General features: G+C 42.2%; 1 protein-coding gene across 1 annotated transcript; it reads left to right on the top strand.

Moving 5' to 3' along the window:
- Nucleotides 1-624: 624 nt before the first annotated feature.
- HBEGF (heparin binding EGF like growth factor) lies at nt 625-11,005 on the top strand. Its single transcript, XM_053463341.1, has 5 exons — nt 625-796; nt 1,061-1,216; nt 6,891-7,044; nt 9,567-9,722; nt 10,269-11,005. The coding sequence occupies exons 1-5, from the start codon at nt 757-759 to the stop codon at nt 10,333-10,335; spliced, it is 573 nt and encodes a 190-aa protein (XP_053319316.1). The 5' UTR covers nt 625-756; the 3' UTR covers nt 10,336-11,005.
- The last annotated feature ends 14,461 nt before the right edge of the window (nt 11,006-25,466 follow it).

The following is a 25,466-nucleotide window of genomic DNA, read 5'->3' as shown; positions in this document are numbered from 1 at the left end:
GTCCTGAATAAAACAATATATAATCTGTGTAGGTACAGTAAGGGAAGGAGAAACAAAATAAAGCTAAGCAGCAACACCGCAAACATGTTAAAACAACCATTCTGTGTACTACAAATAGAAAAAAAGTCTTGTCACTAAGGGGTTAAATGGTCATTCATATCTGCCAGCTTTGATACAAAGAGTATTATTTTCTTCTTCCAGGGCAATAAAGCCATCTGCTAGCTCATTACAAATTTGCCCATCTTTGATTCAATATTGGTGGTGCACTCCCCAGACTCTTGATTTTCCCTTTTAATAACAAACATCACTGATCTGAAGACAGTAAATAAGGAGGTCCAGAAGTCCTTTAGCAGGCTTTTAAGATCTTTCAAAGTGATCTCCTCCATCCAGTCCCAAAGCATGAGAGTAAAAAACAAATATATGTATATTTCCCTAGTTAAAGTGTAAGATCACAAAAAACCCTCAAAACTGCCTCCCAGCAGACTTCTGGTGATCCATCATGAATATAGTGATAAGCTGTCCTATTCTTTCAGTCAGTGGAGTGGGCACACTCCCACCACATAATGAGTAATTTCTCTGGGGAGGGCGTGGCCGCCCCTGTTTAAAGAAAACCACACAGCGTGACATCACTGTGACCAGAGACAGGCGGCTACTGTATCGCTTCATGTCTCCTGCTGCATGGACCATACCAACAGTGCGGTGAGCAGCGCTATTCTACTACTAACTACTAACCGGAGCTTCTTACACATTACCTAGATGAAGATGAATCTCATGAAAATCGTTCTTCTCATTGAAGGTAAGACTAGTCCGAGTGATTACTTTACTTTTCAAGTTTCTGTCGTGACTGTGTTACTGTCTTCTATTTATAGTAAATTCCAACTATAAATGGCTGCCCTCGTAGTGCCTCCAGAAATGCTGTAAACGTTTATTTTAGGGCGATGGCATCACTGCTAGTAGTATGCAAAGTATTTCTTGCTTTATGTTTTGAAATGTGTGAAAACGACTGAAGACCTCAATTGCCGGTGATCACAGGAAATCAAATAATTTATTTCGTCATTAGTTTCTTACGTGGTTGTGCATGGAGCGGCAGGTGGATCCCATCAAAATGTGTTCAGCAAAGCCACGCAAGACTTTGGGGTCGTTGGCCAACGTCCCCAGCACGATGACGACAAAAAGCTGTTTATAACGGAAAATCAGATTATTGAGCCCTCTAAAGGTAAGCAACATGTGTCAATTCCTACTTGGCACTGATGGCATGAATGATCATTTTTTGATGTAGTCATTTCCATAATTATTGTTTTATTTATATAAATATTACTATTGTTATAGAACGATTACAAAGTTTGATATAAAACAATATTTTGGTATACATATTAAAATACATTATTATTATTATTATTACTTTTTTGAAAATGATTTATTAAATTTAAATGGAGTATTGTAATTTATACTAAGGTAACTGAAGTGCTGCTATTATTTCCTCCATCATTGTAAAATGTGATTCGAATTATACTTCTGATTCATTTTCAAGCAGTGTATAATTACATTCCTTTTTGTGAGGTTTATGCCCATGATGTGGTAGTTGAGAATGTTAAATGGAAAGTCCCATGGGGAAGAATGTTTTATTAGTAAAATGTAATGTATGGTTACATTCTGACTATTTCAAGGCTTTATATAGCAGACTGGGCTGGGGGGCTTATTCAATAAACCTAAACATCATATATTAAATATGCATTACCCTGGCAAGTTTCTCCTTCTGAAGAAGGTTTGTCTTGTATAATGTGTATTGCAGCCAATGCTGTGGCTTTGATGGAATTTTAAGGGGTGCAAACTTATCCCTTTTTGCAGGAGAAAGTGAAGAAAAAGTTAACTGCTGCACACTTGAGCATTAACTCTTTAGATACAAAATGCAGCTGTTGAAACATTATACAAAAAAAGCTATCAGTGTCATCCTAACTCCCTGACATCCTTTTTGTGCCATCTTTGCCCCAGCTTGTCAGTGCCCCCAAACATCTTATTTGTCATCTTTGCCCCCCTTCTTTCCAACATACCCTCTGGAACACATATGTAAACACACACAAATTACACACACTTACTCACACACACATGTACACATTCATTCTAACACACACTCCATCTCACCTCACTTACACATCCATGCTCACATACATACATACATACATACATACATACATATATATCTAACATCTCCAGCAGATTTCTCTCTAGCTGCTTGCACAGTGTGACCCAGATACGTTCCTGTCTCCCTGTGCCGGTTTAAAATAGTTTAGAAAGGGCCCTTCTGACCTTGACTGATGTGGAGACTTTAAAGGGACTTTAATCCTCACCAATGAAGAATATTTACTTTAATATGCATTCTTTACCTGTATACTCCACTTAACGTTAGAGGAGCTGCAGTGCACCACCTTCTCCATTCTCCCCTATTCATGCCGATTTTGGCTGTTTAAAGATATTTCTGCACATAGTCGCTGGTAGTTTTGATGACCACCCTGGAATGCTCAAGAGAGCCAGCACTGGAGCTGGTTGGAGGTGCATACTTTATTAACTCCGTACATTTTACAGGCATTATATTATTATGATACACACTATTACATGCATTAAACAGCATACAATGGCTGGAGTGTTTTTTTAACATATGCATTTTGCCAGCTGCTGCAGGAGATAGCGGTTTGGTCCGTGGTAATGAGGATGAAGTAGATGTTCTGTATCATGGGTATAACACTGCCCTCTACAGTATAGGAGGTGGATCAAGGTTTCTTGAAACAGAAACAGGAAGTGGGCTCTGTAAAACTGGCCCTAACTTGCCATTAATGACATCTGTAATATTTTATTACAAATCATGCACAAGTTGTATGCTTTTTAAGCAAAACTGTGTTTATTTGCCCCATAATATTATTTTTCTTTATTTATTAAGCGCATATCAAAACATATAATGCAGCTCTGTCTAATTTAAATGGGGTGGTTAACATTTACATAAGAAATATACATTAATATATACCGGCACAACAGTAGTTGAGAGCCCTGCCTGTGAGCTTGCCATCTGGCCTTATTCTACTTTTATACAAAGTTCCTGACAAGAATGATAGGCTTATAAGGGCCTGCTCTAAAGGATTGACAATAAGAGTACATACGTGAGCACAGATTTCCTGTTCAAATAACATAAGATTTAGTTGGTGGTCAAGCAGGTATTCCTAGATATTTATATATGAGGAGGGGCCTCAACACAGATTCCAGGGGAGCCGCAGGATTTTGTGCAATGCCACCTTTCTATTTCTTGGTGGAAGAGCTGGCTCTGTGTGCTATTTTTTTTTTACTATTTAAATTTTTACATTTTTTAAAAACTTTTTTTGTTTAGCTTAGGTTTTTTATCATGAAGCAGAGGAAAAAAATATTAGTTTTAATTTTGTTTTTATGCTTTTTACTTTTTATATGTTTCATTCTATCACCCTCTCTGTAACGTAAAACTTCCTTACATTGCATTTAAGCCTCTTACCTCTTTTTCTAACATTTCTCCTCCAAATAAGCTTCCCTCCTGTACTTTGTTAAATCCCTTTAAATGTTTCCATTGCATCCATCCTCTCTTCCTGAAAGAACAGTACCCCCAAGTGAATTATTTTACTTTATAGGGGGCTGGGACAGGATGGCAACCAGATGAGATATAGGCGAAGTGGACAGGGCCAAACACTCCTCCACAAACACACACACACCTGATGATCACAGGCTGACCAGAGGCCTGGAAATCAGCTGTTATAAAATAAAAAGTTACATGTGACTTACATTCTCTGCTATAAATAGCGCGAACATTCATTTAAAAATGTTTCCTAATGAAATATAACAAGTACGAATGCTTCATTTATTGTGTACGAATGTTTCACCAAGTAGCAGTACAGCAAGGACGCTCATCCCAAAATGGGGTGATTGAGATAAAAGGCTTGAAGCGTTTTGATCTGTAGCTAGCTCTTAATCGTTGGCACCTAATGAACTATGCCTCCTTTCTGCATACAATTGCTTGCTGAGATAGAGATGAACCTCCTGGTTGCACCCCTTACTGCTAGTGGCTTGTACATCATTTTATATATGGTTATCTTGTTTTAAAGAGGTTACTGGAAACTAACAATGAATAAGCTCAAACTGAAAAGATTAGAGTTGCAAGAAAAAGTAGGTGAACCCTTTGGAATTACCCGCATTTATGTAAAAATGTGTCTTAAAATATGGCCTTACCTTCATCTAAGATACAATAGTGAACAAAACAATCTGTTTTAACTAATAACACAAATTATTGTATTGTTCTTGTCCATATTGAATACATTGTTTAAACATTAGTGTGTGTACCCCTAGGTTAATCACTTCAACAAAAGCTAATCGGAGTCAGGAGTTAGCAAACCTGGAGTCCAATCAATGAGTTAAGATTGAATGTTTGTTTTAGAGCTACCATTTTGAGTTTGCAATTCTTATGAAGCACCTACTGATGTGAACCACGTCACACAAAAAATAAATCTCAGAAGACCGACAATCAATAATTTTAATTTGCATAAAGCTGAAAAGGATTGCAAAATTATCTGAAAGAGTTTACATATTCATCAGTCCACAGGCACACAAATTGTTTATAAATGTAGACAATTTAGTACTGTGGCTACTCTCCCTAGAAGTGGGCATCCAGCCAAGATAACGCCAGGAGCACAATGCAGAATGCTCAATGAGGTAACAAAAGAACCCTGGAGTAATAGCTAATGGTTTGATGGGACTGGATAACATCTCTGATAACCCCTCTGAGTCTGCCATATGCAAGACATAAAACAGGCATGTTTAATGTCTTGGAAAGATAGTCCATGGAAGGACATCACAGAGGAAGCCTTTGCCTAAACTTTGCCAAAGAATACCTTGACACTCCACTAGGCTACTGGGAAAATGTTTTGTGGACTGATGAAACTCAGGTTAAATTGTTAAGGAAGAATATGCAGCACTGCATATAGTGTAAAAAAGGCGCCGCATACCAACATGAAACAGTGGAGGGAGCATCATGATTTGGGGCTTTACCCCCTCAGGGCCTGAACCTTCATCGAAGGAACAATGAATTCCCAAGCTGCCTGTCCAGCAACTGAAGCACAGTAGAAGTTGGTTGATGCAGCAGGACAACAACCCTAAACATCAGTAAATCTAGTGCAGAATCTGCCTTTTGGAGTGGCCCAATCAGAGCCCAGACTTGAATTATTAGACATTCTCTGGAACGACCTCTAGGGAGACATTTACACCAGACATCCTAGTTAATCAGTTTTGTAAGGAAGATTGGTCTAAAATTCCATCTGAACCTAGTGCTGGTCTGATCTGCAGTTAACAGAAGAACTTGCTTGAGGTTATTGCAGCCAAAGTAGATCAACCAGTTATTAAATTAAAGTGTTCACTTCCTTTCCCACCAGCACTTTAATGGATGTTTTTATTTTTTTGTGTTATTAGCTTAAACATACTGTGTTTTTCTATGCTTTGTGACTTGTAGATCAGATCACATTTTATGAACAATTATTGAACAACCAGGTAATTCCAAAGGGTTCATTTACTTTTTCTTGCCACTGTATATGGGAAGAGGTGGGTTGTAAGGGAGGGTGAAAGTTAGAGATCAGGCAGAAGCAAGTTCTAGAGGTACAGGGCAGCACAAATGGAGTCTTGTAAATGAGGAACTGGGGAACAGTATTATGGAGGGCTTTGTATGTTAGTAGAAGGATTTTAAATGTAATTCTTGAGGTAAGAGGGAACATTTAGAGGGTTTTACAAAGTGGGGAAGTAGAGGAACAGCATGCTGTAAGGAAGATAAGTCTACCAGCAGCATTTTGAATAGATTAGAGAGAATCAAGATAGAGGAATACCAACCAGAAGAGTGTTGCAGGTGTAGAGACCAGGGATAGTAAGGTACTAAACAAGGGTTTGTATGGCTTCTTGTGTGATGAAAGTGTGGTGACATAGGTATTGTGGTCAATGTTTTAGCCAGTTGAACTCTTCCTGTATTACATGTCTTTTGATTTGTTAACGAGGGCACACCTACAGTGATTCAATATGCCTGTTGAATGCAAAATCTTAGTTCAGTCTCTCTCTGCCCACCATCCTGCATGGATGGGGTAATCGGTGGTGTGCTGGGTTATGTTGGACCTTTAGGTTGCAGGTTAGTCTTGGAAAGTGTTGCATTGTATGTTGGGCTGTCACTTATTTATTGTATGTTACTGTGTTTTTCTCTCTTATTAAATATCTGTTAAAGTAGACGAACCTTTGTGAGATATATTTTTATATTTGGTTTAAACACCACAGAAAGGACAGGTGTGAGATGTTTTTAGGTGCAACTGGCAACATTTGGTAAGGAATTGACTGTGAGGGTTGAGTCGAAGATAACCCCAATGCATGAGGACTGGTTAGTAGGAGAGAAAGTTGTAATAGTTAAATGAGCAGGGAAACCAAAGCCAAATTTAGTTAAACAAGAACAGCAAATACGGGAACATCAAACCAGGGAACAAGAAGGAAATTAAACTGTAAACCAATAGCCATGGTATAAAGCACAAAGAAACACTACACTAAAGGAATGCACACATGCATGCATACATTGTGTATAAATAAAACCTTAGTTACTGATAATATATAATGTTTTCAGGCAGTTGCATATTAGCCATTTGATGACAAAGCATATCAAATTGGATGCATGGGCAGTAAAAAAAAAAAAAAAATTTAAGGAGGCATTACTCGGTTGGGTAATACCCAAGAATATAGTAAATAAAAAGAAAATGTCTTTAGAATTGGCAGTATGAGACCAAGTAAGTTTCAAGAGTTTATTGTTCAAGTAATTTATTTTTGCAATGTGCTGATCTACTTTTTTCCTCTTTTTTAAGATTCATCTTCATATAAGGCACCTTCTGTGACAAAACCAAATAAAAAAAGAAGGGGAAAAGGAAGAAAGAGAGACCCTTGTCAGCGAAAGTATAAGGATTTTTGCTTTAATGGGGAATGTCGATATATAAGAGCCCTGAAGGAACCATCTTGTATGTATGTTATACATTTGTTATTATAAGCAACATATATATCCTTGTGTGAGTTCTAATATGTTTTGTCATTTAACCAGGGCCGGCCCGACAATGGAGCCGAGTGGGGCAACCGCTTCAGGTGGCACTTTTGAAGGGGCGGCACTTCGCCGCCCCAAGCCCTTTTTTTTTTAAAGCGAAAGAGAGAGAAATGGGCGCCGAGTGGTCAGTACCCGCTCTCTCTCCTCTGCGGCGAGTCTCCCTGTTCTAGGTGCCGGCTTGTAATGCTGAGTGCCGGAAGATTTTCGGCGCTCAGCAGTACAAGCCGGCACCGAGACCGAACAGGGAGACTCGCCACAGGACTGCTGAAAGGTAAGTACAAGGGGGGTGGGGGAAGGGTAGATAGTGGGGGGGGGGAAGGAAGGGTAAATAAGGGGGGGGCGGCATTTTAAAATTCGCCCCAAGCGGCATTTTGCCTTGGGCCGGCCCTGCATTTAACACACACATATCTATCTCCATAATAAGCACCCACTCCTAGGACTTCTAATTGTAGAAAATCAGGTAATTTATTAGTTCGACATTACTAAGGTGTTAACTACCTTGGCTTGTACAGTCCCCTCACAGCTACTTGACTTGGAATGCATATTGACTTGACATCTCCTTCTCAGTAGTGCAAGTACTGATTGCCAGTGAGCTCCGTTGCTGGCTCATGCAAAGTTTCCAGGAGATCTAACAAGACACTCTGCACACCTTATGGTGACCAAGTTCATCAATTTTTCTAGGTCGCATACAGTATACATTTTCCTAATTCCCTTCTGCAAGGTATTTTCCAAGGTCATCACTTTAGAGGTGTTGTTCAGTAACATGTGAAACATATGTGTCCTGGAAAAATAAAGGGCCGTTGTGTGGTCACCTTAGCACACGTGCAATTCGGGCTCCTATTGAGTTCAGTGGTAGCCTGCCATTAATGTAGGTGTTTTAAGCAACCGCAACTGCCAAGGAGAACAGATGAGGCCATGCACTGCAGGTCTGGAGCTACAGATTTACATTTTTGAATCTTAAAGTTTTAAGATTAAACTCAACTATATTTGTATTTTGTAATGAGGTAATTCCTTAGGTTTAAATACTAGGCTTGTGCAGTAGGAGTCGTATGAATTTTAACAAAGTTTGACCGTTTCCTTAATTTGTACGAATTTTCAAAAACGAGGAGGGAAACAAACAAAAGTGAAGCAAAGCGCTCCAAATTTTCTATCTCGTTCAGGCTCTCTCTAAATCTCTCTCTACCTTTTCTGTCAACAATTTCTGTGTCCCTGTCTCCTTTACTGCAGTCCCATTTTCTTTTCCTCTTCTTCGTCCTCCCCACTAAATGCTCCGTTAACCGGGCATCCTGGATGCACTTCCTCATAAGGACACACCTTGTCCCCCTCTTCCCCCATTCCTCCAATCGGCGGAATGAGTGTGTCTGAAGGCTCCATGCTTTTGTGGAATGACTCTAGGAGGCCTGTTAACACAGAGCATAGGTGGAAGAAACGGATGAAGAAAGAAGAACAAGAAGAGGCAAAAAAAAAAAAAATAAGCTGAGCTGTGGGAAAGGAGAAAGGGACATGGACGCAGTTGGAAAGTAGGGAGACATTGTTAGAAAGCATGAATGAAAGATTGAGAGGAAATGAATGAAAGTGTGAGAGAGAGTGGATCAGAGAGTATGGAAGTGTGTGAAAGGGCGTGAGTGAGGTGAGTGACAGCAAATGTCTATTCCGAATGGAAAAAGCCCTCTGAATTACATCTGAACCAATAGGGCAGAAACTAGTATATGTTGCCCGAAAATGAATGGAGCAAAAAAGGAAACAAAAAATGTCAATCATTTGGTCTGTTTTCCCAAGCCTATTAAACACTATTTAGCAAAGCTTTCTTCAAAGCTGAAAGCTCCAACTGCACTGTATATTCCAAATGAGGCCTAACTAATCATTTTATAGAGACACAATCTCATTGTTTGATTTTGTCTTTAGATCTATACCTTTTTAAAGCATATTAGTAACTTCCAAGTTGTTTTGATTAAGAATGTGTGTTAGTACTTAGCAGTCCATTTCTTAACATAATTTTATCAGCATAGCACAAAAAAATATTCAAAAATAGAGGTGCACACAAAAACTTAAAATATATGAGTAGGTCATCTACCACCTACCACCCTGCCCACTTTTGGGTCAGCCAGCCCATCTCCTATTTAGCCACACCAACGGTGGTGGTTGTACACCTGAGTAGGGGAACTCATCAAACACCCCTTGCTCCTTATCCTTAGTGGCATTCACCTCCTGATCCATGTCAAGTCTACAGAATTGATTCAGTTGTTCATTCATTCATCCAAATCACATTAAACTTAATCTCACATCAAAGCAGAGAGTTGAAAGCACAAAAGGCAGATTAGGTTAAGATCACTGTTACAATTAAGGTTGTATTTTTCAATAATATTTTAACATCTCTAATATTTAAAATAAGTGATAAACACATTTTTATCTATCTTCTTTATTGTTGTTTAACATTGTTTTATAGATGCCAAGTAGGATATTATGGGGAAAGGTGTCAGGCATTCACGCTTCGACTGGAGAACCCTTCAGATTCTTATGATCACACTACCATGTTGGCCGTGGTAGCAGTTGCTCTCTCCTCCTTTTGTTTACTAATTATTTCCTCATTACTAGCTGTAAGGTAAGTTTATTTGTTTGTTTGCCAACCGTTTATAAATATGCTGCCTAGTCTACAAGTAAAAGGGATAACTTCAAGATACATGGCTGCTATATACATTGAGATAAACTATGTTGGATAAATTGTTCATCAACATTTCACAATAAATATAGATAAAAATAACATGACATGTAATATACATATACATATTACTTATAGTATAATTATGATTTATTTACTATTACTCAGATGAAGGTCTGAGGTCAGGAAAAATAGGCAGACCAGATGGGCCGAATGGTTCTCATGTGCTGTCAAATTATACATTTCTATCAACTGGTTAATTCCCATTTTCGCATGTACCAATGTCCTGCCTTTCACTACTGTTGTCTTCTTGCGTTTCAGTCTGTCTGTACCTGTGTCTAGTAATATTATTTGTTTAAACAATGTTCACACTAAAACATAGTTGTAGGGCCCTCTTCACATTTTATTTAAATTATGTTTAAACATTATACAGCACTGAGGAAAATGGTACTACATAAATCAATAAATAAGTATCTGTGTCTTTTTTAGGTACCACAGAAGAGGTGCTTATAATGTAGAAAACGAAGAGAAATTTAAGTTGCGAGTTGGTGCATAAGAGATTCCGGATTACATTCTTGACCAGCTGTAAATGTTCCTATTTGGACAAGGCACAACGGAATGCTGATTTATTGAATGTTGATGTTTTGGATTGCTTCCAGTTTATATCAAACACTCAATGATGAACATTGGAATATTTTTGTAAACAAACCTAATGCACTTAAACACATTTAAGTAGCCATTTTCTGGCTGCATGATGTAGAACCTTCATAATGATGTTTATTCACTTTAGGATCTAATTTCTAACTTTTTAATTAGATAATCTAATTCAACACATTGTTACAGGATTCTATGCAAAGTCAGAGAATATGCTTACTTAAGGTGACTTTCTAGTAAATTTGACTGCCACTTAAAAATGATTCCTTACGATCCATGGTGCAGCCTTGTTCTGCTTTTTAAGGCAAGGATTAATACACTTGGCAATGAATAATGTATCAAACCATATGCTCTTAAGGAGGGTGGATGAAATTGTAATGTAATTAGTGAAATAATTTGGTAAAGGAGGTAGAAACAGAAATGGGACTATAGGTAAGGTTTAATATAGAACAGAACGTATTTGGGTACGTCTGTCACAAAGTCTAAGGTAAAGAAGTAAAATGTGTTGATGAAGAAAGCTTTCAGTAAGTGGTATGTGTCCCTCCGTAATAAGAGGACATCAGTGTAGGGAAATGTGTGTTCGGCAGAAAAAAAAGAGCAATATCCAAAATATTTTTAGATACACAATAAGATGAGATACTTGAGTTTGAAAAACTTGGGTTTTTAATTATATCTCTATTGGTATTTAAATAAGCTATTCACATATGTAATATATTTAGCGTATGTATAAGGCAGACTGTATTGTGGATGATGTTGTATTTGCAGTTTGGTGACCAAGAAAGCATGTGAAATTGAGATAAAGCTGATGTGGTTTTATCGGTTTTAGCATCAAAATTCTCAATGGAACACATAAAACATTTAGTACAAGATAGCATACAAATCTCCAGTTTGGCATTCCTACAGTGCAGCTTTTATAGGTGTTTGAGTGTAGGTCAGAACTCATTGTTCTCCAAAATGTATAGATTTCATAGGCGACTCTTAAATAGCCAATGTGGCAACCCTACTTATAATATAGTTTTTCTTATTCTAGAAGTTTAGATCTAAATTAAGCATGTATTTATTATTCTTAAAGTAGTTATCATAGTTAAAGTACATACAATTATAAATGATGAACTATCATAAGGATAATTTATCATCATCATTATAATGAAATATTTCAATTAATTAAATTATATTTGGCAAATATGAAAACAGGTCATTTTTTTCTTCCAAGAAAGTCTTATATTTAAGGAAACAAAGTACACTGAAAATGGACCTATCATGTAAAATATTATCTTCGTTATTTTATAGTGTATACACAGTTAACATCAAAAGGTATTTTGGTTTGAGTTCAATACTTTATCTCAAAAAGTGTTTGCTTTATCAAACTACCGTCATATGTTTATGGCTACTTTGCCATATAAATCAAATAATACTTTATACGATACGCTGAATCATCTAGAACAATGCCACGGATGTTTTAAATATTTTTTTCTACACTAAACACAAACTTAAAAAAACTTGCAAACTTGCAAAATTGCAGCATTTTGTACTGTGCCAAATATTGGGGGTAAAAAAAGAAAAAGCAGTGTCCAGGTTTTGTATTTTATTCTTAGGTGTATATAGATAAATTATAATGAAAACCTTTAAGTATGAACTACTGTATGTTTTATTTATATTAAGTGTGTCTGTATTATATTAAATTGTACTATTTATGGCCTTTACATGGTGTAGATGTGTCTAAATATGTGTGTGTGTATATATATATATATATATATATATATATATATATATTCTATAGTAGATGTGTGTGTGTGTGTGTGTAGTCACAATTACCTATGCACATAACTTACATACAATCCTTTACGTACTTGGGTGCATCCTTAAACATATTCTGTATAGTACATAAGGAGAGTACTATCCATAAACCTTCTTCTGCCACCCACAAAGTTCAAATTGGAAATTCTAGGACCAAGAGATTACCTAGCAACAGTCATGCACATACAGATCCAGGCTCTTCTATTTATACTTGCCTCAAAACCATTTGTTTCTACAAAATTCAAGTGTATTGAAGTGACTATAGTGAGTATGGTTGAGCAGGAAATTGTGTACATCTCAAACCTAGATTAGTTGCTGGCGAAAGCAGATTCCAAAAGTAAATTATTGTGGAACCTGTCCATCCCACTATGTTTACTACTACACTATGGAAAGAGTTAAAATACCAGCATTTGAAAGATGGTGTCTGCTTTTAAAAAAAATGCATGGTTTGATGAGGTAAAATTGACTTGGCCATGTTAAAAGATGCCCAAAATTGGACATGGGCAGAGAATGACTAGATGTGAAAATTCCAAGTTGAAAAAACGAAATACGCATGTCCCAAATGTGGTGTTAAGTAAGTAGGGAAAGCCTACCTTGGTTTGGCATGGTGGAAACCTCTCACACCATTTTACCACCAGCAACAGTTTGTACCGTTGATACAAGCGAGGATGGATCCATGCTTTCATGTTGTTTACTCCAAAGTCTGACCCTGCCATCTGAATGTCGCAGCTGGAATCGAGACTCATCAGGCCAGGCAACGTTCTTCCAGTCTTCTATTGTCCGTCTGTGCGAATTGTAGCCCCAGTTTCCTGTTCTTAGCGGACAGGAGCGGCACCCGGTGTGGTCTTCTGCTACTGTATCCCATCTGCTTCAAGGTTCAATGTGTTGTGCATTCACAGATGGTATTCTGCATACCGTGGTTGTAACCAGGTTATTTGATTTACTGTTGCTTTCCTGTCATCTGAAACCAGTCTGCCCATTCTCCTCTGACAGCAACAAGGCATTTTCGTCAACACAACTGACACTTACTGGATATTTTCTCTTTTTTGGACCATTCTCTGTGAACCCCTAGAGATGTTCGTGAAAACCCCATTAGTTTTTGAAATACTTAAACCAGCCCATCTGGCACCAACAACCATGCCACGTTCAAAGTCACTTAAATCCCCTTACTTCCCCATTTTGATGCTCGGTTTGAACTTCAGCAAGTTGTCCTGGGCACGTCTACATGCCTAAATGCATTTAGTTGCTGCCATGTGATTGGCTGATTAGCTATTTGTATTAACAAGCAATTGAACAGGTATACCTAATAAAGCGGTCAATGAGTGTGTGTATATAATATATTATATATATATATATATATATATATATATATATATACACACACAAATACACACACACCAATCAGCCATAACATTTTGACCCAATACTGTGTAGGCATGGACTCCACTAGACCTCTGAAGGTGTGCTGTGGTATCTGGCACCAAGACGTTGGTCTTTTACATCCTATACTGTATGTTGCAATGTGGGGCCTCAATCGATGCATCCTGGTGCCATGTGTTCTCCAGGTAAGTGATGCACACGCAACTGACCATCCACATGACGGAAAATGAAAATGTGATTCATCAGACCAAGCCACCTTCTTCCATTGCTCCGTGGTTCATTTCTTATGCTCACGTGCCCATTGTAGGCGCTTTCGGCAGTGGAGCATGGGCACTCTGGCTGGTCTGTGGCTACGCGGCCTCATATGCAACAAGCTGATATGCTCTGTGTGTTCTGACACCTTTTTATCAGAACCAGCATTAGCATTGTCAGCAATTTAAGCCTTGGCCGCCCATGACCCTGTTCACCGCTATTCCTTCCTTGGACCACTTTTTGCATTTTTGATATTGCTCTGACGCGTTTAGGCATAACAGTTTGGCCCTTGTCAAAGTTGCTCAGATCCTATTCGTTTGTCTTAAATATCTAAACTTTTCAAGACCACAGCTTTTAAGTCTTCTTAAGTAGGTTTTTTTGGTAGAACAAAGTAGTATACATATAGTACTGTTTGATGAACAGATGGTGGTCGTAGGTACTGTATGTGCTGTATTATTGACAAGATGGATGTTGCCCTTGTAAACATGAGTATTTATACCCTTTTACCTTCAGTTAGGGTATGAGTTCTTACTATGTATGGGCAATATCCTCACCTGTTGTCTCTGTAAGTCAAATTGTTATGTTACATTCTACTGGTTACGACCTGCCCTCCCATTGTACAGCGCTAAGGAATTTGATGGCACTATATAAAACAATAATAATAATATGTGAATTTAAGGAATCCTATTGGAGCAGTCATAGGATACAGCGGCATTACACAGAAGACCCTCTAATAGCTGCATCACATTAATTGATAACATATGTTCCTAGCACTCAAGTTGCATTCAGGCATAAAGTGTGTAGAACAGAATAAAAGCATAACAATGATTTCTTACACATCAACTTTGAGGACAAAATGTTCACTTGCTGCCTAATATATCCCATCCACTGACACTTGTCAGTGGTCATAGTGTTATGGCTGATCGTTGTATATAAAAGCACGAGCACGCAGCTGGCCACAATCATAGGAGCCGCAGGATGGCGTGGGACAGAGTCAGGGGGTCTCCCTTGTCGGCACTGCGGAGGAGCTAGCTGCTTTGAGCCGGTAGGAGTTCTCCCTCCGCAGCATGTCGGCGGACACCTCAACCACAAAAGGTATGAATATTGTCACATCTGCCCACACCAGAGGCACTTCCCGCGGAAGTTATTTTGTTCAGATTATGACCACCAAGGGAGAAGCCCTCAGTAGGAGTAAACCAGGACTTAGGGATCCCAATAGCAAGGAGGCCTCCATGCAAGCAGGTAAGTAAAAACAAACAGGATAGCCAGGTCAGTTCACATAGCGGGCAGTCATACAAGCCAAGAATCGGTACACGTTTCGGACATAAATACAAAATCGCAAGGCAAAAGAATGCCCAGGCAAGCAAAGGGTCAACAATGTGAATATCAGGAACACAGGCTACAATACATTGTACAGGACCACAGCAGGGTACCAGAGAAGAGTTTTTCCAGATTTTTAAATCCGGCGCAAGCTCTAGCCCCGCCCCTTAACCTACATCACAGCCACACCTCCAGCCATCCATCAGTCCGATGCCCCAGTGTTCCTGCTGCCAGAGCCTCCAGCTTGCCAGGAACGGCCATGTTTATGCTTCTGGGGGTCCCTGCACTGGCACCCCCAAACAGATCCTCCTGCACCTCGCATCCGCAGACGGACACCCAACTACAGGCAGCAGAGACCCGCAGCGAAGCCCCAGGTACTCGGCACCTGCGGGCAGCTGCCTGCCCATCAGTGACAGGACCCAGGGCTGTGACAGATGTTTTGATAAAATTATTCCACAATCCCCTCCACATACAGATATTCTTTGAATAAACAAACCAAACTTCATGTTCATAATTGTACTTCAATAACAATGAAGACATCAGTTGAAGGAAAGGCTATCACTGATTTATACTACTATGCCGACAATGTCATCATCTATAGGTAAAGAGATGTTATACAATGGTTGGGTTTCCTAAAATCATTATTCAAGTAACTTATAGGCAAGTCAAAGGGTATATAAATTACAAAAAAAAGTTGAGGTGGAGTAGTCCAACTACAGATAGATTCTATTCCATGGGTATGTTGCAATGTATTATCTTTATAATAATATAGCATTATACTTATTTTGATGTACTCTGCTTTATGGATTCATTTGTGAATTTAATTTAATTATGAGTTATATTACTTCTATTCAATAAACATATACGTTCTATCAATAATTCTCAAGTCTCTTGATTTCATTATATTCACAGTTGTTCAATTTGAACTGAAGGAAGATACCATTTACATAAAATTATTTCTTAAGGTACCTATGATAAACTCTGCTAAATCCTAAAGAATAAGATGTTATAAATGGGGGGGGGGGGTACTGACCACATTATATTACAAGGTAAACAACCAATAGCTTTTACAAGTCAGGCAATGACAGAGTAAGGATATGCCCAAATAGAGAGTGGGAATTGCTTGCTGTCCTTTTTGGAATGGAAAGGTTCCATAAATTTACATGTAGCCAGAAAGTATGGACTGGTCACAAAGCACTTGAAGACATCATGAAAAACACTTTGTGTAGAGCACCCATCTTCAGTACATGATGTAAAGGCTACAAAAATATGACCTCTTTGTTACCACTCTGGAAGGCCTCTGGCAGACAGAAACAATAAGTAGAATTTATCCACAAAGGTGCGCCTGTACAGTTTTCTCAGGTGAACCAAAAATTTGCACGTAGTGCTTTTGGGGGATAACTACACCTCATATGAAAATAACCCCAACAAACTTGAAAGTGCACTTCTTTGAGATTTCAAAGACATCCCATTTAGGTTTCTTTTTTTCTCAATTCTCAGTTTATTGCACGTATGGTAACAAATACATGGTACAGAATACCGAGTACATAGGTAAACAGCAGAGCATATACACACACAGCATGAGAGGATACAGCACACGTACCGGAGTGGCCGGGGAAACATGAGACATTGAGAGCATATACTATAACAAACCGGGTACAGAAAATAGTAAATCTACCCCTATAGAGGGGGCCAACACCAGGCTGACAAGCAGTGGGGTACCCAATAGTACAGTGCTGGTAAACAAGAAATAAAACAAAAAGAAACAGAAAACAACGTAGAACATGTCCGTCCCAGGGTCCAATGGGTAGCTCCGACACAGAGCCAGTACAACCTACAGTACATACTTAGTAAAAAACAAACAAAAAGAGTCTCGAAAAGAAGACGTACTCCCAAAAGAAGAACAGCAGCGATCCCCTAGAGGGATCCAGGCAAGGGGCGATGTTCCAGAGACGTAATAAACGACCTCCAATGAAACCATTTAAGTTCAACTTTATGACCCGCCCCCCTAGCTGACCACACGAAAACTTCCATCTGATAAATGAATTCGACCTGATTAACCCAAGCCATGAAGGAGGGAGGGGTGGCTGACTTCCAGTGGCGGGGGAGGACTGCATTGGCCGCGTTAATCAAATGAAACCTTAAGGACCGCTTATAGCCAGAGAAAGAAGACTGCGTATGATGTAGCAGAATGGCTTCAGGAGAAGCCTGAAAATCAGGGTCAGCAACAGCACAGATCGCCGACACGACGGAATCCCAAAAGGGCCTAATACCAGGACAGGACCACCAAATATGCAACAGGGAACCAGGGTGGGTACCACACCTCCAGCAGGTCGGAGGTACCTGAGGGGCGAACCTATGAATGTCCAGGGGAACCCTGTACCATCTGGTTAGAATCTTAAAAGACGTCTCCTGCACTCGACTAGACACCGACCCCTTGTGGACGATAGAGAGGATCTTAGACCAATCCTCCGGTTCAAACGAGCACTCCAGGTCTCTCTCCCAGAGGCTAAAATAGTATGGTTTGGCGGCCGGCTCAGGGGAAAGCAACAGCGCATATAATTTAGACAAGAGATGGGGCGGCTCCTGCAGTTCAAGGCATAACCTCTCCAATTGTGAAAGCGGTCGTTCCATATGCGGCAAGACCGCCAAGGAAGACGCAAAATGCCGAAGTTGATGGTAGAGGAACTGGAGGGAAAAGGGGCAGGTTCCCGGACCAAACAAGGCCTCCAAGGGCTTCAGAGCTGTCCCAGAAACCACATGGCATAGGCGTAGGATGCGTACTCCCGGCGGGAGGAAAGCCCGCAAGCCACCACCCGAGTGACCCGGAGGGAAGTCCGGGTTCCCCACCAATGGAGTCAGTGGGCCAGGGACCCTTGCAACCGAACCTTCGCGCAACAATCTACGAAAGACCCGCAAGGTAGGGATAAGGAAGGGGTGGGCAGAGAGAGTGACACAACTCACGGGGTCACGAGTCCACGGTAGCGAGGAAACCGGGCACGTCAGGAAGGACCCCTCCACGGACACCCATTGCTTAGTCGAGTCGACGGACCATTCGATAACGCGACGCAAATGAGACGCCTGCCAAGCGCGGCCGAATCAGATAGGAGAACGCTAAGCGCGACGGTCTGCCTCTCCAGACATAACGCAAAAAGACCCTCCGACACCTCTGGAAAAAAGACCGCGGGAGAGCTACGGGCAGTGTCTGGAAGAGGTAGAGGAATCTGGGAAGAAGGTTCATCTTTATGACCCCCACCCTCCCAAACCAGGAAATATGAGGATATGCCCATTTACGTAGGTCTGATTCCAAAGTAGTTAACAAGGGCTCAAAGTTAAGAGAACGCAACCTCGAGAGATCCGTGGGGATAAGTAAACCCAAATACTTGATATAGTCATCCCTCCATTTGAAAGGGAACCCAGACCGAATGTATGCACGAAGGTGCTCCGGGATGTGAAACCCCAAGATCTCCGATTTGGATAAGTTAATTTTATAATTGGACAACACCTGAAACCTGGCTAGCTCCGACAGGACGGTCGAGAGAGACCGAACGGGGTCAGTAAGAGTCAAAAGAATGTCGTCCGCGAACAACGAGAGGGCGTAAGAACGGGGACCAATCCGGACCCCCGCGATATCCGGGTGAGCCCGGATTGCATTCGCAAAGGGTTCGAGAACCAAAAGAAACAAAAGGGGGGAAAGGGGGCAGCCCTGTCGCGTACCATTCGCCAGCGTAAAAGGATCAGACAAAAGACCATTAACAGCCACCCGCGCGGTCGGAGAGTCATACAAAGCCTTGACACAGGACATGAAGCGAAGGCCAACACCAATTCTCGAGAGCACCCCAAATAGGAAAGACCAGGACACGCGATCAAACGCCTTCTCGGCGTCCATTGAGGCTACGATCAACGGAAGGCGACGAGACTGGGCATGTGCGATTATGTTGACTACCTTGATAGTATTGTCCCTGGCCTCGCGCCCGGGGACGAACCCCACCTGATCCGAATGTATGAGATGGGGCAAAAAGGGCAGCAAACGATTCGCTAAAATTTTTGAGAAAAGCTTCAAATCGACATTGATCAGAGAGATCGGACGAAAACTACTACATAAATCCAAGTTTTTATCTGGTTTAGGGATGACTGCGATGTGTGCGGACAGGGCCTGCGGGGCAAAGGGGGCGCCTTGGGCGATGGCATTAAAAAACGTGACCATGTGAGGGCCAAGGACGGAGAGGAATTTCTTATAATAGGCGATGGTAAAGCCATCCGGGCCGGGACTCTTGCCGGCCGGAGAGGATTTCACGGCCTCAGCCACCTCAGCCAAGGAGATCGGCTGGTCGAGGAGAGCCCTGGCGTCGGGAGGCAAGGTGTGTGTGAGAAATTCCGATAAATAAGCTGAAAGAGCCTCATCCGACTCAGAGGGGGTAGTCCCCGGGCGCGGCAAATTGTACAAGGAAGTATAATACTTTCGGAAACATTCGGCAACCTCCTCCGAACGAAAGCGAAGCCGACCCGCCTGGTCCCGAATACGAGGAATATACGTTTGTGCTCTCTTCGCCCTCAACGCCCGTGCCAGGAGCCTACCAGGTTTATCCCCGAATTCGTAGAACTGACGCCGAACCAAAAGGTAGTTAACGCTTAGTCCTCTCATCCAGGAGGGCCGCCAGCCGTGTACGTAGGGCCGAAAGCTCCACCTGGGTGGAGGGATGGAGGGTCAATTTATGACGGGCCTCCAGGCGTGCTATTTGCCGTGTAAGATCCAAAAGAGCGGCAGCGCGGTTCCGTTTAACGGAAGCGCCTAACTTTATCAGGTGTCCCCGCATGACCGCCTTGTGAGCTTCCCAAATCGTTGGGCACGAGACATCAGGGGTGACATTATCCGCAAAATAGTGGTCAATGTGAGAGGACAATTGGGAAACATGGTGGGGATCGCTCAGTAGATTCTCATTGAGACGCCAATGCCAATTGGTCCTGGGGAGGCCCGAGAGAGCAAGCTTCAGGAAGACCGGGGCGTGATCACTAATCGTAGCCACACCGATGCTAGCCGAACGCAGGAGCGACAAATGGAAGTGGGACATGAAGAAGGCGTCTATACGCGAATATTTACAGTGACTAGGGGAAAAATAGGTATAATCCCTCACAGTAGGGTGGAGGGCTCTCCAGACATCCACCATCTGGTTCAGACGCAAGTGGTGGTGTACCTTACGAATCATGGAAAAGGGGATATGGGAGCTTCCCGAGGAAGTATCAATCTTAGGGTCTAACACCATATTAAAGTCTCCCCCCAAGATGGTAAGGCCCTCCTGGAAATCAGCCAATTTGGAGAGGATCGAGGTAACGAAACGGGCCTGGTTACAATTAGGGGCATATATATTCGCCACAGTGACCCTATGGGATCCCACAAAACCCTTAACAAAAATAGCTCGTCCCTCAGCATCTCTCCACGTCTCGGACGGCCTGAATCGAATACACTTATGGACGAGAATAGCCACCCCCTTGGTTTTGGAGGAGGGGGAGCTGGACAGAAATGATTGAGTGAAGTGGCGATTTAAGAGAGGGAATTCCCTGGTAGCAGCATAATGCGTTTCTTGTATAAAAGCGATGTGTGTCTTGAAGGAATGGAGAAACGCCAATAGTTTAGAACGCTGCTGCGGTTTATTAAGGCCTCGTATATTCAACGAGACTAAGTTAAGAGACTGAGGAGCCATACAGAAGAATGAGAGAGCTCTTTGAAGAGCACAACTGGTACCTTGGACCCCTGGGACATGTAAACAAAACAATAAAACATAACATAAACCAAACCAAGTGTAGTGTATGTAACGTGTGGTGCGGTGCAAGGGACAACATCCCTAGTAACATTGCTGTAGCAATAAGTTGGGTGAGCACGGGGACTGCAAGCAGGCCCAAATCAACCGTCCACATAGGGACAGGAAGGCTCCGGGGGGGGGGTAGCCGAGGAGGGCAAGAGAGGAGAGGACCAGAACGGCCCTAAAAATCAAGGGTGATAGGGAAGAAGCAAACGTCCCCGTCTGCGGGACAAAAACAAAGAAAAATTACCGCCGTGGGGAGGAGAACCAAGGAGCCGTAGCAACAGCCTCAGAGCGCTATACACCCCGGTGGCCGAAAACGAAGCATAGGAAAAAAGAAAAAAAAAAAAAAAAAGAAACTGCCCAGACACAGCAGGGCGCTGGCAAAAAGGTAGTGTAGTGTAGTGCACGAACGACGACGCATGTAGAACGGGAGACCGAGACGAACGAATGAGCGAGTAACAAAAAATACAAATAAAAAGAAAGAGAAAAGTGCCGAAGTCCGATAAGTCAAAAGACCGAAGTCCAGAGCGCCTCACGCATGGGGTGTTATGGAACACAGGCGCGGGTACAGAGGACGACACCGACTCACCACCCGGACCGGCCCGTAGCCACAGATGAAGAAGGTCAGTCGGCCTGGAACCAGGAGCACTACGGCAGATGAAATTCCGGTAACAAAATCAGGCCGTCAAGGGTCTCCATCGGTCGGTGCCGCTGTAGAGGTGGCCCGTCGGGACCGCTTCCTACGGTGCACTGGAGTCGTCCAGGACCTCGACGGCTCGGTGAGCTGCTGCGGAACCTCAGAGGTAAGTTCCCAATCCGGAATACGAACCACAGGAAGATCCAGGCGAGTGAAAAAAGACTCCAGGTCGCTGTGATGACGGAGGGCAATGACTTCCTTATCCTTGCGGGCAATGAGGGCGAAAGGAAAGCCCCACTGGTAAGGAATATCCGCCGCTCGAAGCGCTGCTGTGACTGGCTTAAGGGCTCTGCGTTTCTGCAGGGTGATCGGAGAGAGATCTTGGAAGATCCTGACGTGGTCTCCCTCGAAATCTAAGTCGCCCGAGAGACGACAAGCCGCCAGCACGGCCTCCTTGACGGAGTATTCGTGCAAGCAGCACACCACGTCCCTCGGTGGAGCTGAAGGGGGTCCCCGTGGACGGAGTGCCCGGTGGGCCCTGTCGAAAATTATCGGAGTGTCCTCAGGCTGCTGAAGAAGCCGATTAAATAAAATTTGCAGGGTCTTGCGGACATCAGCAGCCGGGACCGATTCCGGCAGGCCTCGAACGCGGAGGTTGTTGCGCCGTCCCCGGTTGTCCAGGTCTTCAAGCTGCCTGCGTAGGGCCGCAAAGAGGTCCGAGTGGTCCCGGTGCACAGCAGACAAGGCATCAACCGCCTCGCAGGTCTTGATGTGGTCTTCCTCCAACACAGCAACACGATCACCGATATGCTGGACATCCTGCTTAATCGCGGTGAGATCCGCCCGAACGCCCTGCAAGGCCTGGTCCAGAGCGGTATCTATGACCGAGACCAGGTCCGCCTTCGTGGGAAGCTGCTTCAGGGCGTCCTGCCAGGTAAGCGACTCCGCCGGTGGGACTGGGAGCCCAGCATCCTGGTCCAGCGAGGCGTCGTCGGAGCAATCGCTCGCTCGACTCGAGGGAGAGGGCGCCATCTTGGCCGCATGGCCCCGATGTTCGGAGTCTTGGGAACCCCGGAAAAAGTGCCTCATCGAAGGCGCAACCGGTCTCTCCCGAGTACTGGGGGCTTTAGGGGTGCCAGCCGAGCGGTTTGACTTCCCCATGTTCGCGGCAGCGTAAGATAAATGCGGAAAGTCCCGAGACGGTGGACGGAGCTGCGGTCTTATGCAGCCATCTTGGATCGGCGCCGGCCCCGCCCCCTCCAATTTAGGTTTCTATGAGACCCACAGCAACCATAAAGTTTAAAAGAACAGAGGATTTTAATTTTTTCTGTTCCAGACATATTTGAGGATGGATGCTAATGTCTGGCCAACCCAAGAAATAAACACTAAAAAAAAATCTCCCATGAGTCTCCTTAACATATACATACCACATATGCGTGGTATGTTAGCATTAAATATCCATGAAAGACCCCTAAATCATATGCTCAAGCTGAAAGGTTGAGACAAAATTGCACAGCTCCAGATTCTTGTGCATAATTATTTCTAAACTCAAAAAATAACCCATACAAACTGTATGTTCTTCGAAAGCACATTGCCAAAGGATTTTAAAGATACACGTTCACATCACAAACACAAATCTAAACAGGAACACAGATTTTTCTTTTTTACTCTACCATTTCCCATCGGACACATTTTGTGATGAATCCTACCTGGACAAGAAAGCATAAAAAAATAAATCTCACTTCTCCTGAGCACATAAACAGCAGTCACAAAAGATGCCTAAATCGGGAGTATGCAAAGTATTTTCATCTTTTTAACAGTACACTCAGGAGTGAGCATCTTATTATTTTGGGGCAGAAATACTCCTAATCCTAACCCTGAAATATATTTTTCAGAGCATTTATTCTGAAAAAAACCTTGCCTTATAATCGAGCAAATACGGTAGTACTATTCGCTTTCAAGAAATGTTTCATGCCTTACTACCAAACACAGATGGTCAACATTATAACAATTCAAATTTAGCTTACTTCATGTGTACCAAGGAAAAATTAGATTTTTTGCAGTCGATTTTTTCCCACACATATTACCATACCAGTCCACAGATACAAAGCATATGACTAATACCCAGATGGTATCCCATGTCCATAAGGATGTGGTTCAAGATGATGCCATTTTTTTCATTTAAAAAAATCCATTCACGAGACTGTAGAGCTAAAAACTAAAATTTGTTGATTGTAAGTTATTGTTATATAAGAAGTCCAGTCACCATCCCCCTCAAGTTTCTCTTACTATGCTATAAGTCTCAGGTGAGTCATCAGGCACCACTGCTAGATCCATTGCTTTTAGTTAATTGCTCACTGATCACAATGATCAGAGCTAAATACTTTAACATCACTAGCACCTTCGCCACCAGAGTACTTTAGCAATGCCATGATGACTTTGATGGGCAGAAGGGTCACTCAAATAACTAAACACATACACGTTCAAATGGAGCAGAGTGGTGATGCATTAGTATCCTCATCCCAAAAGAAAACATCCCAAACCCCCAGACCAAGAAGGTCTATCAAAAGCATATTGATCCTTATAAAAATAAGGCATGGCATTTGTACAGTGCCTTGCAAAAGTGTTCACCTCCCTTGGTATTTTTCCTATTTTGTTGCATTACAGCCTGAAATTAAAATGGCTTTGTTGGGGTTAAGGGTTATCATATAAACAACATGCCTTCCACAAAATGTGAAATATTTTTTTACTGTGAAGCAAACAAGAAATAAGACAAAAAACTGAAAAATTGAGCATGCATGACTATTCTCCCCCCTCAAAAAAGTCAAAACTTAAGTATAGAGTATTTACAGTTGCAAGTCTCTCGGGATACGTCTCTAGAAGCTTGGTATATCTAGGAAAAACTTCTCAAGCTCCTTCAAGTTGGATGAGTTCTGCTGGTGTACAGCAATCTTGAAGTCGTACCACAGATTCTCAAGTGGATTGAGGTCTGGGCTTTGACTGGGCCATTCCAAGACATTTAAACGTTTCCCCTTAAACCACTCGAGTGTTGCTTTAGCAGTAAGCTTAGGGTCATTGTCTTGCTGAAAGGTGAATCTCAGTATCAAATCTCTGGAAGACTGAAACAGGTTTCCCTCAACCTTTTCCCTGTATTTACCTTCATCCGTCATTCCTTCAATCCCGACCAGTTCCCCAGTCCCTGCTAACATAAAACATCCCCACAGCATGATGCTGCCACCAACATGCTTCACTGTGGGGATGGTGTTCTCGGGGTGATGAGAGGTGTTAGTTTTGCACCAGAGATTGCGTTTTCCTTGATGGCCAAAAATCTCAATTTTAGTCATCTAATAAAGTGCAAAGCACTGGTTGGCACTTTTTCCCCACAAGCTGCAAAGAGCAACTGTGACAGGATTTTTAGAGTTTTGAGGCTTCAGGGGTTTAAGCACTGTATAACTGCACTATAGAGAGATTGTGCAGCATACAGACATAACAGCTGCCCTGCAATTAAAAGCTCTTCTCCTCATGCAGGGCAGTGTTTTAGAACATTACATCGATTCACTGATGCTGCTTATAGAAGTTGTGGTCTGGCACAGAGGGTAACAGCTGCACCACTGCTTTATATAAAGTAAGTTTCAGTCGCACTGCACTGGGAGGGATGCACTTCCCTTTCTGCAGGGCGCAGTTGCAAAGGCCTTAATCCGTTCATGCGGGCTTTGGGAGGGGAGGTGCCATCACATATGAGATACATTGTTAGTTCCCGGGGTCCACTTTGCCAACTGTGTATCCCATACATGTTGGACACTGAAAGAGTTAAGGAGAAGTCCCACGAAGCATTAAATAGTG

The sequence above is a fragment of the Spea bombifrons genome, chromosome 4 (genome assembly GCF_027358695.1).
Source record: "Spea bombifrons isolate aSpeBom1 chromosome 4, aSpeBom1.2.pri, whole genome shotgun sequence".
NCBI classification, from domain to species: Eukaryota; Metazoa; Chordata; class Amphibia; order Anura; family Pelobatidae; genus Spea; species Spea bombifrons.
Note: the sequence above shows the minus strand (reverse complement) of the source record. Positions and strands in the feature narration are given on the sequence as shown.

Coding starts and splice junctions, on each gene's coding strand:
- HBEGF (XM_053463341.1), top strand. CDS start 757: ATGAAGATGAATCTCATGAAAATCGTTCTTCTCATTGAAG. Junction 1,217..6,890: donor GATTATTGAGCCCTCTAAAG/GTAAGCAACATG, acceptor CTCTTTTTTAAG/ATTCATCTTCATATAAGGCA. Junction 7,045..9,566: donor CTGAAGGAACCATCTTGTAT/GTATGTTATACA, acceptor ATTGTTTTATAG/ATGCCAAGTAGGATATTATG.